Here is a 16,382-nt window from a genome sequence, read left to right as displayed (position 1 = left end):
CTAACTTCATGGAGTGCCCCGTAGTCTTTCTATTATCCAAAAGAGTAAATAACTGTTTCACATTAACCCGTTCTAGACCTTTCATGATTTTAAACACCTCTATCATATCCCCCCTCAGCCATCTCTTCTCCAGCTGAAAAGTCCTAACCTCTTTAGTCTTTCCTCATAGGAGAGCTGTTCCATTCCCTTTATCATTTTGGTCACCCTTCTCTGTACCTTCTCCATTGCAACTATATGTTTTTTGAGATGTGGCGACCACAATTGTACACAGTACAATTACCTGCTATTAATTAAGTTGACTTAGATAATAACCACTGCTATTACTAGCATGGAATAGACTTAGTTTTTGGGCACTTGCCAGGTTCTTATGGCCTGGATTGGCCACTGTTGGAAACAGGATGCTGGGCTTGATGGACCCTTGGTCTGACCCAGTATGGCATGTTCTTATGTTCTTATGTCTCAACATGGAGCTATACAGAGGCATTATGACATTTTCTGTTTTATTCACCTTCCCTTTCTAATAATTCCCAACATTCTGTTTGCTTTCTTGACTGCCGCAGCACACTGAACCGATGATTTCAATGTGTTATCCACTATGACGCCCAGATCTCTTTCTTGGGTGGTAGCTCCTGATATGGAACCTAACATTGTGTAACTATAGCATGGGTTATTTTTCCCTATATGCATCACCTTGCACTTATCCACATTAAATTTCATCTGCTATTTGGATGCCCAAATTTTCCAGTCTCAGAAGGTCTTCCTGCAATTTATCACAATTTATCTGCTTGTGATTTAACAACTCTGAACAATTTTGTATCATCTGCAAATTTGATTACCTCACTCGTCGTATTTCTTTCCAGATCATTTATAAAAATATTGAAAAGTACAGGTCCCAATACAGATCCCTGAGGCACTCCATTGCCCACTGGTATGGGCTTCAGTCTATTGTTTATTTAATCCTACTCTCTGTTTCCTTTTAGCCAGTTTGTAATCCACGAAAGGACATCACCACCCATCCCATGACTCTTTACTTTTCCTAGAAGCCTCTCATGAGGAACTTTGTCAAACGCCTTCTGAAAATCTAAATACACCACATCTACCGGTTCACCTTTATCCAACTTTATTAACGCCTTCAAAAAAAGTGAAGCAGATTTTTGAGGCAAGACTTGCCTTGGGTAAAGCCATGCTGACTTTGTTCCATTAAACCATCTCTTTCTATATGTTCTGTGATTTTGATATTTAGAATAATTTCCACTATTTTTCCTGGCAGTGAAGTCAAGCTAACTGGTCTGTAGTTTCCCAGATCGCCCCTGGAGACCTTTTTAAATATTGGGGTTACATTAGCCACCCTCCAGTCTTCAGGTACAATGGATGATTTTAATGATAGGTTACAAATTTGTACTAATAGGTCTGAAATTTCATTTTTTAGTTCCTTCAGAACTCTGGGGTGTATACCATCCAGTCCAGGTGATTTACTACTCTTCAGTTTGTCAATCAGGCCTACCACATCTTCTAGGTTCACCGTTATTTGGTTCAGTCCATCTGAATCATTACCCATGAAAACCTTCTCCAATACGGGTATCTCCCCAACATCCTCTTCAGTAAACACCGAAGCAAAAAAATCATTTAATCTTTCCACGATGGCCTTATCTTCTCTAACTGCCCCTTTAACCCCTTGATCATCTAACGGTCCAAATGACTCCCTCACAGGCTTTCTGCTTCGGATATATTAAAAAAAGTTTTTACTGTGAGTTTTTGCCTCTAAGCCAAGTTCTTTTCAAATTTTTTCTAAGCCTGTCTTATCAATGTCTTACATTTAACTTGCCAACGCTTATGCATTATCCTGTTTTCTTCTGTTGGATCCTTCTTCCAATTTTTGAATGAAGATCTTTTGTCTAAAATAGCTTCTTTCACCTCCCCTTTTAACCATGCCGCTACAACAGCTCATGATCAAAGAGCTGGGCTTGAGTCCACTTTTCTTTATTGAAAAACAAAATGTCCCATTAATAGTTTCTCAAAATCATCAAATGTCCCATAAACATCCTAGTATTACTGAAAGTGAGCAGAGAAGCCTTAAAAAGTACTTAACTTTCCAGTTGTCTATTAGACAAGGATGTTTATGGGACATTTGATGATTTTGAGAAAGTATTAATGGGACATTGGATGACACAGAGATTAAATATTGGACTATTTTATAAATAAAAAGAAAGTTTTTTTGTTTTTCAATAAAGAAAAGTGGACTCAAGCTTAAGCCCAGCTCTTTGATCATAAGCTGTTGTAGCGTCAGTCCTACACATTCACATTAAATTGAAAATATTGTTGTTATAGAAATAGTTTTTAAAGTATATGACCATTTAACCATTGTTTGGTATTTTTGGTGACAACATTAAAGTTACTGGAATAGATTTTGATTAGGGCACAGTTTTGTTGATTAGTAGATCGATAACTTTTTCCAATACCATCCATATGTAAAGTATGCACATACTTTACCATCTGCCTTATTTGCATGTCATTAACACATATCATTAGTAAGTGTTTTATCAGCCAATGTTAGTGCACTTTAATCCACTGGCCCTCGCTGATAGCACTACATTGGCTAACTGTACAATCCCATATCTACTACAAAGTATTAACATTAATATATAATATCACTCAGAAACCCTGGACTGACAGACGTGACACTAAAGCCATACACACCACAGAGAACAGTAAGATCTCAAGATAAAGGGCTATCGACTGTGCCTACAATACAGAATACACATCTGACAAAAATAAGAGCTCATGTGTTTTCCATAGCAGGTCCGAAACTATGAAGTTCTCTACCCGAGACACTTCGAATGATTCCAGAGAGCAAGAGATTGAAATGTGAACTAAAAAATGGCTATTTAAAAACACCTATGACTTAACCTAAAATTACCTGAACACAGAGCTGGCAATAATAAGGACAAAGACAATAATAAATAACGAGAGAATAAATATAACCTATGTCAACTCTATGAAATATATATAAACAGCTGAAACTGATTTTCTGGACTACTAGCCTAAGGCCCCAGACCTTTACTTAAAATGTACTTGAACCTCACCATAATTTTATATTACTCCCGGTTATGTTGAGTTAATATAAATGTTGATCCAAGTATGACTGTTTCTTTGTAAACTGTTGTGATCTTCATTTGGAATGACAGTTATATAACATGTCTAAATAATAGATAGATATGTTTTAACAAGATTCAGCTAACCCTTCTCTCCTCCTCACTCACCATAATTTTGGAGACTGTTAATTTATTAATTTAAAACAACTTACATACTGCCTTCTTGATTAAATGAGCATTCAAAGTGGTTTACAAAATTGCCTAGTTTAGACCAACAAACCATAAAAAAATAACAAAATAAACTTATATAATCCAAAGCTTCCCCAACATCAACCAACCCCAACCCGTTAAAAACATATGATCAATCCCCATCCAGTCCAATGAACCCATACTACGAAAGCATACCTAACCACATCACACAAGACTCCCCATAGCTCTACATCCCAGAAACCTCTATATGGAGAGTGATGTTCATATGAATGATATTGTGGATTTTACAGAACATATAAAGCCTACCACAGGTGAAAGACACACCTAATAATACATTTAGAAGTCAACATATATTACAGCATTATTCTAAACAACCAGAAAGTTAGTCTGCCAGAACCTATCATGGACAGATCAACAGCACTACAGTATCTGAACTGTTTCCCTATTGATTCATTTAACAACCTGAACTTTAGAAGTTATGGATCACCAATGCATAAAATATTATGCACAATTAAGTTTGCTTATGTAATATTAACATCTTAATGAATATTAATATTTAAATATGCAATTGTAGATGTGTAATACAACAGTATTCACTATATCCCTGAAAAATCAGCTTGTTCTGTTCTGTCCTTTTTTTGTTCTCCTTAGACCCCACTATGATAAGAATATGTATGCAGGTGTTCACTATGTAACGAACATACTGGATGTTCTAAATCTCTTAGGAGGGGCCAAAAACCCTGGCATGAGAAGCCCGAATTCTGACTGATAGAAACCCAATATTCTGTTTACCTCAGTGGTCCTCATCAGTAAGCTTGTGGGCCAATGAAGTAAACAGAAGGTTTAAATTGCCAGTCCCAAATCACCTGTCCATTTCAAATTAAAAGAATATTTGCATTTCTAATTTGGAGAAGAACACACAGGACAGTGATAATGCCTTTTTAGTTTAAGGATCTCCTGGCATTAATGTCTGGGTAGCTTCAAGTACAATCAAGCTTTGCCTTGAGCTGTCATCTCCTCCCATCATTAACAGCAAGGAAATATCCTCCATCATCCATTGTTCCTTAAAATCAGAAGTACGTGAGTTTCACTCTTCCATTTGGCAATACATCCTGATCTGCTGCCAACACAAGAGGGAGTTCCTATCTGAAATTCATGTATACCATGTGTGTACAACACACAGACTGAAGATTTTTACTATTCATGTGCATTTCTGCAGAGGTGAAAAAGAGAGAATGGAAGAAAAAGGGAGTGAGAGAACTCCTGGACAACCTGAGATTATAATCAAAGTCTTCAACCCCACCCCCTTCCCCATTTCCCCACAAGGAGCCCAGGAGCAGATTCTGTAGAAGATTTAAAAAATTCAGTAGCACATTTGCAAACATTTCTGTATGGGTTTATATGTATACAAAGGCATTTATTGAGATTTTCTCAATTAAATGCTTTTATTTAAAAAAAAAAACATGTACAATTTTTGGTAGGTCTAGATAATTTCTTCTGTTGTAAATTTCTTTTATTTCACCATTACAAGGTTGTTGTTCTATTTCCAGCAATTCCATGGCAAGACCTAGATTCTTCAGCTGTTCCCACACCAATGTGGGAAACTGGAAACCCTGGTTACAGTAGCCAAAAATTTAAAAGTTAGACATTTTTCCTTCAACCTCCAAATTTCATGCCACAAAAACTTAACAGTGTATGGCAAAATAGATAAGCCTGTCTGCAATAAGAAAGGTATGTGAAAATAAAGCCGTCATGCGGGAAATGAGTATTCTATCTACTGCCCCCTCTGGCTGCATTTTCGGTGTTACCCCAGCTGAAAAGTATGCGCCAAAGAGGTCTCACCCAATACATCAATCCCACTAGTGGAGAGGATGGAGGGCCAGGGAAAATACAATAAATATAGGAAGAAGCTTTTAAAACAGTTCCCAGAACTACACATGCAGTCACCACTCGGTTGAGAATGCAAGGCTGCAAGGAAAATGCTATTAGTATTATTACCCAAAGACAACTAAGGTACAAGGTGATAAAATACTTTCCCTAACCTCACACAAACTCAGCAGCAGAACAAGTACTGAAAGACGAGCATACTAGATGAGGAAAGCCTATACTTTGGCTACCTGGAGGAACTGCCAGGGCTTCTACAGTAAGTCAGGAAGTCTTTGATTCTAGCCTTGGCTGGGACCAAACTCAAAAAAAAGAGGAAAACTGAAGTCACTTTCCATGATGAATTTAAAGTTCAATCCCAAAAGTGATTAAAGACATAATGGAGACAACTATGATGGCAAATTATGGTAATGCGGTAGGGATGCTGAGTGATGGCACCCAGGGACTGCGATGCTGCATTATGGCACTCTCAAGTATTACAGACCAGCTTCTACCTACTCGTCATATTTGACATCTGGTTCGGAGTTGGAATTCAAGAAGCAGCAGGTCTTGTCATGCCAAATCCACTACTAGTACAACATTTTTTTTTCAATTCTACAAAAATATCGTTAGAACTGCAATTGTGTTTTCTTTTTAAAGGAGGAAGTATAATACTCCATTTATCCTATTTTCCATGCACCCCCCCCCCCCCGAGGTGTAAATGAATGCATGTCACAGCTTTTTAGAGCAATCATAGTGATATGGTCAGGGATTTTAGCTGTATATAATTGCTTGTATAACATGTCTTTTTCTTTTGTTTTCATTGATTTCTGAAATGTATAAATGTCTAAATACATTTCTTTCTTTTTTAAAATGTATGTAATTGTACACATTTTGGAGCAGGTCTGCATAATGTGCAAAGAACACAGGCTCTTATAGTTTCACACGGTTTTATATCTGGACCTGGAAGAACCAACAACAAACAAATCAGTCTTAAGAAGCGGGAAAAGAATTCAAATTATAATCTGTGTATGTGACACAGAGATATTACAACTAATCAGGTCTTGTAACTGGAAATTTACAGCCGGTGAAAGAGCACCCCCTTCTGGTGGTGCAAGGCCATGTCCAGATGGAGAGACAGGAAATGGAAGGCAATGCTGCTACCCCTCCCCATTCACTGGCTCATCAATGCCTACCCGGCACCCACTGCCAGCTGTGCCCACAGACTGCCATATGTGAGGCACTTAGGGGGGAGCAGGCAGCTTTGTATATGCTCTAAGGGGAGAGGAAATTACAGCTGGTGAAAAAAAATAAAATCCTTGACAACTGGTGATAATTTATAACCGAGTACTAAGGCAGCACAGTAAATTAATTCTGTTTGTGCTGGAAAAATATGCATTTTATAAACTATAAAGATGCAACCCTTAATAACATGAAACTCTAGCTTCCAACTGCTGCTTCCAATATGCTTGTACAGAAAAGCATTTGGTTTTGATTTTAGGAGTGGTTTGTGCTCAGCAACTTAAACCTGGTTTACAATTTCAGTGCTACAGTTCACTGAAGTAATTTTAACCCTTGGGGTAAATTAAAACGCAGCTAGAAGCTGCCGTCTTTGTATGCTCTGGACTGAATGCATAACTTAAGCACTTCCAGAAATGTTTTAAATAATTATGGTGAACCTTAACCATAGGTGCTCTTAAGAGGTCACTTACATATATGGTCACTTATTCGCGACTGCTGACCTCCCTCAAAAATAACAGTCCACCAAGATAAAAGAAGAAATGGAGAAATAAAGACTCGCTGTGGCTTTTGGCATAAGGGTGACTCGAATATGGTTTCTACAGCACAAAATATTCATCATTTACAGAAACTTCTGCAGTTTTAAACCTATAACCACCACATGTGAAGCTACGTTTATCCTCGAAGCTTCAGATTTTCTCACACAAGTCCTGTCTGATCCAGTTAACTATAATGTTAAGTGTGCTTTGGCTCGGACTCTTTAGAACTTGTAAGTTAGAAAATACGGGAATAGCTGGAGCACTAAGTGCCACTATCCCTTCTGGGCATTTCTGCAAACTAGGGGCAGATGCACCAAGCAATTTTACTGTAGATACAAAATGGGAAAACCCTTTGGTACATCTGGCCTCTATGTGGCTGTAAGATCTATACTGAGGGAACACGTTTCAAATAAAAATAATAATTTAAAGTTGTCTGTTGAGCTTATGTAATACCATGGTACTAGTAAATTACTTCAAGGATTCAGACAACTAAAAGCAAACAAACTGTCTCATACAGTTATATTCGTTCTCATGTCTAATTTAGGATTTGTTATAAATATATAGCTCCATATAAACAAGCGATTTAAGAATGAATAAGCCTTAAACTCAGCACACTAAGGGCCTTATTTACTAAGCATTTTTCCCCATAGACACAAAATGGGAGAAAAACTTTAGTAAATAACTCCCTAAGACAGGAACCTCAAGCAAGAAATCATAACAAATCCATGAATATAAAAAATACAGATTACTAAAGGATATATCCTGCCCTTTTAAGTCTAGTGCACAAGTGACATAGGATTAGCATAATGCTCACTCTTAAAAGGTGGATCAACCCCAAGGAAGTAAACTCGGAGCAGAATGGCTTAGCACTGTCACACGTTCAGCATCACCGACTGACTACACTGCAAGAGGCTGCAGGCTCCTATAGCACTACCAAGGTGTACTCAAAATTATATATCGTATGAGCAACCTCCTATCCCAACACACACACACACACACAAAATGTCATCTTATCTGAATCAAATCTTTTAAATCTCCTTTCTTGGCAAATACAACATATCCTTAGCTGATCTTCTAGACTGGGGGAAACTGGGCAAAAAGAGTTTGTCCAAAAAGACAGAAAATGACTCACAGCAGTAACAAAGTTAAGGAAGAACAGAGAGAGGAGTGGAGAATTAAACCAGTTTTTAAAGCAACAGCTCTAGCTAGATTATTCAAAATAGCATCCTGCCTGTTTCTTTGTGGTCTTATTCTTAGATCTCTTTTCTTTCTTCTCAGACTACACGTTATTTCTCATATTCCTATTTGGGACTGAAAGAGGTACACTTTATTATAGCCTTTCCTCAGTCTTCTGGTCAGCTATGTATATGTATTACTGTGATGCCTGCATGAGGCTGTGCTGAGAGTCAGAGGAGCAGCAGCGGCAGCACAAGTAACTATAACCATGGAAAGCAGATAAATAGGAGAGCCTCACAAATCTCCAAATGAATGATATGAAAACCTACTTAAAAATAGGAAACTTCATATCAAAAAATCATTTTTAGTACAGCTGTTTTAAGTTTACAAATAAGTTGTTCAATGCTGTAGAGCAAGAGTATGCACCTTGGGTCCTGGAATGCCGCAAGCAGGTCTGGTTTTCAGGATATCTATAATGAATATGCATGAGGTGGATTTGCATGCACTGTTGTATACAAATATATCTCCTGCATATTCATTGTGCATATGCTGAAAATCAGACCTTTTTGTGACACTCCAGGACACAAATTGCCTATCATTGCTGTGGAGAATATTAAAAGTAATAACTTGCTGACAATATTTTGGGTGAAAGTGTGATTTTTTTGGACTGCCAGAACTTAGGTGAGCCCTTACCAATAGCTGTATGAGCTGGCTGAACCACAGAAAAAAGCAACTTTAGGTCCTGATATGAAACATCAGTGCTACGGTAGAAATCAGAAAAAAAAAAAAAAAAACTCAGACTAGAATAAAGCTCTTTACATGTCTAAAACAAAAGGTCCAATCTTTACATAGCCTCCTGAACGGAAGTACAGATGGGCAACAACACTGTCCCATACATAGGCTTAAGACTCCAAAAACTGATTTTCCTCTCCACAGCTTTTCAATATGTTCATCATCCAGCCAGCGGCCTGTAATTTGCAGAATTTAAGGAGAAAGCCCAGCCAATTATAGGTAAATATGCTGAGCCCATGCCTGCCCTTTTCACTGCTCTCCAAATTCATTTCAACAGTGTTCAAGAGTCTTGACATTCAGTCTGGAACATAACTCTCATCTTTACAGGAATTGTCTGCTGAAAATATACAACCAGGCTGAAAGTAAAACAAAGATGTAAGAAAGCTGTTCCCTCCGATCAAGGTTATGACACTGCTTAAAAGCATTTCAGAGCAAAGGAACAGCAGAAAGCCAAATTCAAAAAGGCAAAGGCTGTATTTCAAACCACAACCACCACTTGAATATTTTGTGCTTTTATAATGCATCTAAATAAAATCAGTGCAGCAGTTCCTCAAACAGAAGTCCTCAAGAGACAGGAGAAACATTTTGAATAGAGATAAAACCTTACCTCTGCTCTTTGAGTCCTGGGGAAGGTGGTGGCCTTCTCGATTGCATAGACATCCACCAGGTAAAGGCGTGCACCTTGCTCCCTGTCCAAGACAGCAGCAGTCTGGATTACACCAGTATTACGCCCGATAGTGAACAGTCGGCCCATGGCCTTTTCTTCACAACGCACTGAAATTATATAATATTCCACTAGGGCCTCGGAACCCCTTGGGCTGGCTGCTTCGATGGATATCACATTGGTACCAACTGGTTCTCCTTCTTTTAAAATCGTTATATATTTGGGTTGAGAAAAAACAGGTCCATCAAGTCCTTGCAGTATGATAGTCAATTCAGAAGTTGACGCTTTTCTTTCGGGTCCAAGGTCTGTGGCAGACACGATGAGGTGATATGTGAGATGCGAGGGCAGCATAGTTGATGCCACCCTCAGATCCCCACTGTAACGATCCACAATAAAGGTTTCTGTGTCACCATTAATTATTTCATACTCAACTTCTCCATTTGGTCCTTCATCAGGGTCAAAGGCTACAATTGTAGTTAGAACTGAACCAATTACAAGCGAGGGGTCTGCAGCCAGGGCATTTTGTGATACAAATGTTGGAATATTATCATTTAGATCTGTGACTAGAATTGTCACATTTTTCAAAGCAAATCGTCTTGATTCTACAGGGACAGCTTGGTCACTGGCTTTTACAGTTAATTCAAAGAGATTAGCAAATTCCCGATCTATTTCACCACTGGTAAATATTGTTCCTCTCACTTCATCTATGGTAAAGTGGTTACCCCGTGGCATTTGTTGAACAATGTCATACGTTAACAGTCCATTAATATCTGCATCAGGATCATGAGCAGTGACAGACATGACAGAAGTACCAATAGCAATGTTCTCAGTTATAGACTTAAAAATGTCCCCAGGAGGAAAACTAGGTGGGTTATCATTAAAATCCCTAATGTGTATTACTACAGACATTGTAGATGATCGAGAGGGTCGTCCATTGTCTTTTGCTGTTATATTCAATTTGTACAAAGACTGTGTCTCAAAGTCCAACTTCTTTGCAAGAAAAATGCTGCCTGTGTTTGGGCTGATGCTGAAAGTCCCGTGATTGTTAGTCCCAGTAATACTGTAAAGAAGGTCAGCATTGTCACCAGAATCTGAGTCTGTAGCAGTGACTGAAGATACGAGTTCACCAATCCTCATGTTCTCCAAGACATCCACAAAAAAGGTAGCTTTAGGAAATGAAGGGGTGTTGTCATTTTCATCCAAGACATCAATGCTTAATGTACAAGTAGCAGTTAAGGACGCTGCCCCAGAATCCACTGCTTGAATGATAAGGGCATAAGAAGCAGTGGCTTCATGGTCCAGCCTGCCTATTAAGGTCACCTGGCCTGTACCACTATCAATAGCAAACTGGTTCTCTTCGTTCCCTTTAATTACAGAATAATGAACCAGTCCATTATTTCCTTCGTCAACATCCGAGGAAGAGACTCTTAAAACATGTGTCATGTTAGCTGCTAATTCAGATATAGTAGCTTGATAAAGGTCTTTGGAAAATTTGGGTGGATTATCATTAATGTCCCGAATGTATATCTGGACAGTTGCTTGATCCTTCAGAGGCTTTGGCAACCCTAGGTCTGCTGCTACTACTGTAAAACTGAACACTGTTGTCCCCCTCTGTCTCATGAGAGACTCTCTGTCAAACTGATGAGTGCTAGTAATATCTCCAGTGATTGTGTTTAATTCAAACTCGGGCTGCATAGTTTCAAAAGCATACATCACTTCGCCATTTGCTCTGAAGTCTTTATCCACAGCATTGATTCTACCAACAAATGACCCACCAGGCTGTTCCTCTTCAAAATAAAAGACATAATTAGTGCTGTTGAAAAGTGGTCTATTATCATTTACATCTTCGAGAATTATGGTAACATTCACAGTAGCACTTAGTGGCTCCACAGCTCTGTCTGAAGCAGTAATTCTCAGAACATATCTGTCTTGCACTTCACGGTCCAGTTCGTTCTTTACATATAGTTGCCCATCTGGGAATATGCCAAAAGCATCCCCAGAGTTCCCTTCAATTATATTATAAACTATGTCCCCGTTTGCCCCTGTATCTTTGTCAGATGCTTGCACTTTAAAGAACCTGGAGTTCACAGGTTCTGACTCTAAAACAGTAACTTCATAGGAAAGCTGGTCAAATACAGGTGAATTATCATTGACATCATGCACAGAAACTGTTAAAATAAAGCTAGAGGAGCGCTGTGGTACTCCCATATCAGAAGCCAGTATCTCTACCTGATAGTATCCAGCATTTATGTCTACTGGCCCTGTTAAACTTATAGAACCATTTTTTTCATTAATGGCAAACAGTCCCTTAGGGTTTTGCTTCAGGCTATAAAGCAGCATGCCATTGACACCTTCATCAGGATCTGCTGCTTTAGCCTGAAAAACCAGGTGCCCCGCCTGCCAGTTCTCCACCACATTCACAGTCTCCACTGCCTGCAAAAAGTGCGGGGAATTGTCATTGAGGTCCCTGACTGTTATATTAACAATGGTCTCTCCAGTCACAACCCCGCCACTAGCCACCACTTTCAGCTGATAAAAGGACCGATCCTCTCTGTCCACCATGCTGGCAGTACTAATCTGACCTGTGGGGCTGTCAATAGCAAATATGCCCTGCTGGTCCCCAGTGGTGATCAGGTAAGAAATGTTGGTGTTGAGGTCCATGGTGGAGGCAAAGACAGAGCCCACGTGGTAGCCCACTGCCACATTTTCAAAGATGACAAAAGCATAAGACATCTGGCTAAAAGTCGGGGGAGTGTCCTGAGTATCAAGTACGGTGATGGTGACAATGGCTGGGCTGGGGCTCTGCAGATGACCCCCGTCAGAGGCCATCACCTGTAGCTGGTAGGCCATCTTCTCCTCACGGTCCAGGGCTGCACGAGTGGAGATGAGGCCAGTGTCAGGGTGGATGTGGAAGCGGGCCGTGTCGCCAGCCGTGATGCTGTAGCGGATAGTGCCATTGAGGCCCAAATCGGGATCGGTGGCGGACACAGCAGTGACAGGGCTACCAGCAGGCTCATTCTCGTGGATGTGAGCAAAGTACTGGACAGGGTAGAAGAGGGGGCGGTTGTCATTGACGTCCAGCAGGGTGACATTGATGGTGGCCACGGAGGAAAGCGGAGGCATGCCCAAATCATTAGCCACTATTGAGAGGTAGTAGTGCTCCTGCTGCTCCCTGTCCAGTGGGGAAGTGGTGCTGAGGCGGCCCAAGACAGGGTCCAGGCGGAAGGCAGCCATCTCGGGATCCAAGGCAAAACGGATGGTGCCGTTATCCCCCAAATCGCCATCGGTTGCTTGCAGCGTAAGGAGCGGGATACCGGCAGGAGCATTCTCAGGTAGGGCCAAGCGGTAGGTGGGCTGCGCAAAGGTGGGTGGTTGGTCATTGACATCCAAGATGGCAATGAGGAGTTGCGCGAAGGAAACCCGCGGAGCCGGCCCACGGTCCTGCGCGCTGACGTTGAGTGTTACATGGGCAGCGGCCTCGCGATCCAGCGGCCCGACGCTTGTCACCAGCCCGCTGCGCTCGCTGACAGAGAACCATCCCAGCTCGTTGCCTGAGACGATGGCATAGCGTAGGTGTGCGTTGGGGCCGGCGTCGCCGTCGGTGGCAGCCAAGCCACGCACGTAGCTGCCCACGGGCAGGTCCTCTCGCACCTGCGCGTGGTAGACGGCCTGCTCGAACTCGGGCGGGTGGTCGTTGACATCGTTGACGTAGATGACGAGGCTAGCCACGGAGGAGCGGGCGTGTGGCCATCCGCCATCCGAGACGGCCACGGTCAGGTTGTAGTGCGGGATGCGCTCGCGGTCCAGCGCGCCAGCCACCTTCACCAGGCTCAGGTTGGGCACCTTGGAGGGCTGCACCTCGAAGTGGCGCTGCTCGTTGCCACCCAGGATGGCCACCGACAGGTTGCCGTTAGCCTCGGCCGAGTCGGCATCGGTCACGGTCAGGAGGGCCACCACGGTGCCGGCCGGCGCGTTCTCGTCGACCGAGGCGAAGCGCGCCGTGGCCGGGAAGTAGCGGAACTTGACCAGCGGGTCGTTGTCGTTGACGTCGAGGAGCCGCACGAGCGCCTCCGCGCGGCCGGAGAGCGCCGGCGCGCCGCCGTCCGTCGCGCGCAGGCTGAGCGTGTACTGCCGCCGGCTCTCGTAGTCCAGCCGCTCGCGCACCGTCACGAGCCCCGTGCGCGCGTCGACGCGGAAGGGGCACGCGCCCTCCCCGTCGCCGCCCTCGTCCAGCTCGTAGCGCAGCGCCGCGTTGCTGCCCTCGTCCGCGTCCGTCGCGCTCACCCGCAGCACGCTGGCCCCCGGCGCCGCGTCCTCCGCCACCTGCGCGCGGTACTGCGCGCGCTGGAAGGCCGGCGCGTTGTCGTTGGCGTCCTGCACCGTCACGTTGACGCGCATGCTGCCCCGCCGCCGCGGCTCGCCGCCGTCCTCCACCTCCAGCAGCAGCGCGTAGGCGGGCGTCCGCTCGCGGTCCAGCCCGCCGGTGGTCACCAGGTGCAGGAAGGCGCCCTGGCCGCTGGGGTTCAGCGTGACGTCCAGCCGGAAGCGGCCCTCCTCGTTGCCCGCCGCCAGCCGGTAGGAGCGGTGGTCCACGCCGTTGGCCCCCGCGTCCGCGTCCGTCGCCGTGTCCAGGATGAGCTGGCGGCCGGCGCCCGCGTCCTCGCGGAAGGCGACGAGCAGCGAGGCGTCGGGGAAGACGGGCGCGTTGTCGTTGACGTCCAGCACCAGCACGCGCACCTCGCTCGGGTAGGTGGGCGTGCTGGAGAGCACGAGCAGGTCCACGGCGTCGCCGGGCAGCCGCTCGCGGTCGATGCGCGCGCGCGTGTGCAGGGCCCCCGAGCTGCCGTTGAGCGCGAAGAGCTCGTGCCGCTCGCTCAGGCGGTAGGTGAAGCCCGGCCGCGTGCGCACGGTGCCCACGTAGGTGCCGGCCGGCTGCTCCTCGCGCACGTGGAAGAGCTGCCGCGGCTGAGCGGCGCCGGCGCCCCGGGGCAGGGCGAGCAGCAGCAGCAGGAGGAGGCAGGGAGCCGCCGGCAGCCGCCGCCGCCGCGCTCGCGCTCTGGCTGGCTCAGCGGGGAGGGGGCTGCAAACTGTACATCCACGGGCTCGGCGGGTGAAGTGCATGCTCCGTCCGGTGCGGGAGAGGGGCTGGTGCGGCATTGCGCCCCCCGGGACTCCTGGCGCTCTCCCGCCGCCGCTTCTTGCTGCTTTCCCTGGAGCTGCGGATGCTGCGGGCGATGAAGCGCTTGCTTGGTCCTTTTGGGGGGGGCGGGTATCGTAGGGGTGATGGGCTCCGGAGCCCTCGCCTTCCCCCCCGCTGCGGGTGCCGGGCTCGCTCAGCGGGAGCCGCACTTGCACTAACTTTTGCTGTGCCGGGCTGGCTGGAGGATGCCCCTGCTCGCACTTGACTCGCAGCCTTTCCCCGGCTGCAGCCTGTCAGCCCCGGCCCCTCCTTCCCGGCCGCGATTGGGCCGGGGCTGTAGGAGGCGGAGGGGGGGGGGGTGAGGGGAGGCGCCGACTCCAGCCCGCACTGAGGTGCCGGAGCGCACTTTAGGGAGCTCCTTCTCACATTTAGGCAGAAAGCGGGAGCCCGAGGATGGTAAATCCGGGGAGGTGAGCGGCGCAGCCCTGCCTCTGCCCGAGAGTTGGAGCCTGCAGCATTTCCCACTATCCATCACCCTTGTCCGGCAGTCGGAAGGCTCGGACCAGCATCTCATGCCTAAAACTTTTTTTTTTCCTCCCCCGTTTCTGTACTCTGGCTGCTCGTCAAAGCCCACATGCTGATGTCCAGTTCCCGTCACTAAATCAGAGCTGCTTGGTTTATGGTGGGAGGCTAATAAATCCAAATAACTAAAGAGGCTTAGTCTTGGCTTTTCAGCTTGCATCCCAATCCATTGTGTTTTCCCTAGCCCTGCTTCTTCATTTCCAAATGAGTTCTACTCCTACCAAAATGCATTTGAAGAGTGTCAAACAATCGGGATTGGTGAAAGGACTCCCGAAACTGGGTCACTTGGCACCTCTAACCGCATATGTCTGCATGTAAAAACATTGCATCTTGTTAAGTCTGCAGCACGCTGGCCTCCCCTTCCTCTTAATTTACACTTTTACAGACTAAATGAACTTTTCTCCTGGTTGATGATTTCTATTTAACTTTTTGTTGTTGCAATTGTATTAAATCTCTTTTCATCTTTAGGAAATGGTAGTTGCCTTTGCACAGGAGCCGTTTTTGTGGAAGTTCTATGTAGTAGTGTAATGAAACTGTTGCCATTAAAACTACAGCAGGAAGGAGACAAAGGTCCTGCACCAATGCTCTTAAAACACAAGGGTGGGGTCTGCTTCCATGCATTTCTTTGTTAAAAGGCAGTCCTTGAGAAAACAAGGACTGGATTGTTGGTAAGAAAGCAAGTGCAATCACAAAACCTCACCATTTCTCATTTCCAGAGCTAATTTAAAAATAATTCTGTAAATAGGTATGTTTGTTAATACACAATGTAGTCAATGTCAATGCCAAGTTTGTGATTTAACTTCATTTTCTTACCCTTAACCCTAAAGAACGGCAGAAACGCCATTTAAATGTGGGTATAGAGTGCCCTCTAATGGTCAGCTGTCAGAAGACAATAGTGACCTAACAAAAAACAAACTGCTTTAAGAGTCTGCTTCATCTACTTGCTTATTTCTTAGCTCTCTTGCATTATTGGCTTTGTTTAGTTTGTGTGCTAATGGATATTATTTCTACACTTTTTATGGAATGAAAGGTCTGTACTTTTTATGTCCCACATAGCCTGTGTTTAAGTTCTCTGTTTGTTTAGT

The 16,382-nt window shown here is 44.4% G+C and overlaps 1 protein-coding gene across 1 annotated transcript in view; it reads right to left on the bottom strand.

Moving 5' to 3' along the window:
- The window catches only part of FAT4 (FAT atypical cadherin 4), a 625,352-nt gene extending 610,369 nt beyond the window's left edge, over nucleotides 1-14,983 (bottom strand). The window contains exon 1 of the mRNA XM_029589082.1: nucleotides 9,519-14,983. Within this exon, the coding sequence (XP_029444942.1) occupies nucleotides 9,519-14,732 (5,214 nt within the window). The 5' untranslated portion in view covers nucleotides 14,733-14,983. The remainder of the gene's footprint in view (nucleotides 1-9,518) is intronic.
- Between the last annotated feature and the right edge of the window lie 1,399 nt (nucleotides 14,984-16,382).

Source organism: Rhinatrema bivittatum, chromosome 1 (genome assembly GCF_901001135.1).
Source record: "Rhinatrema bivittatum chromosome 1, aRhiBiv1.1, whole genome shotgun sequence".
Taxonomy (NCBI): Eukaryota; Metazoa; Chordata; class Amphibia; order Gymnophiona; family Rhinatrematidae; genus Rhinatrema; species Rhinatrema bivittatum.
This window is presented reverse-complemented; position numbering and strand designations above follow the sequence as displayed.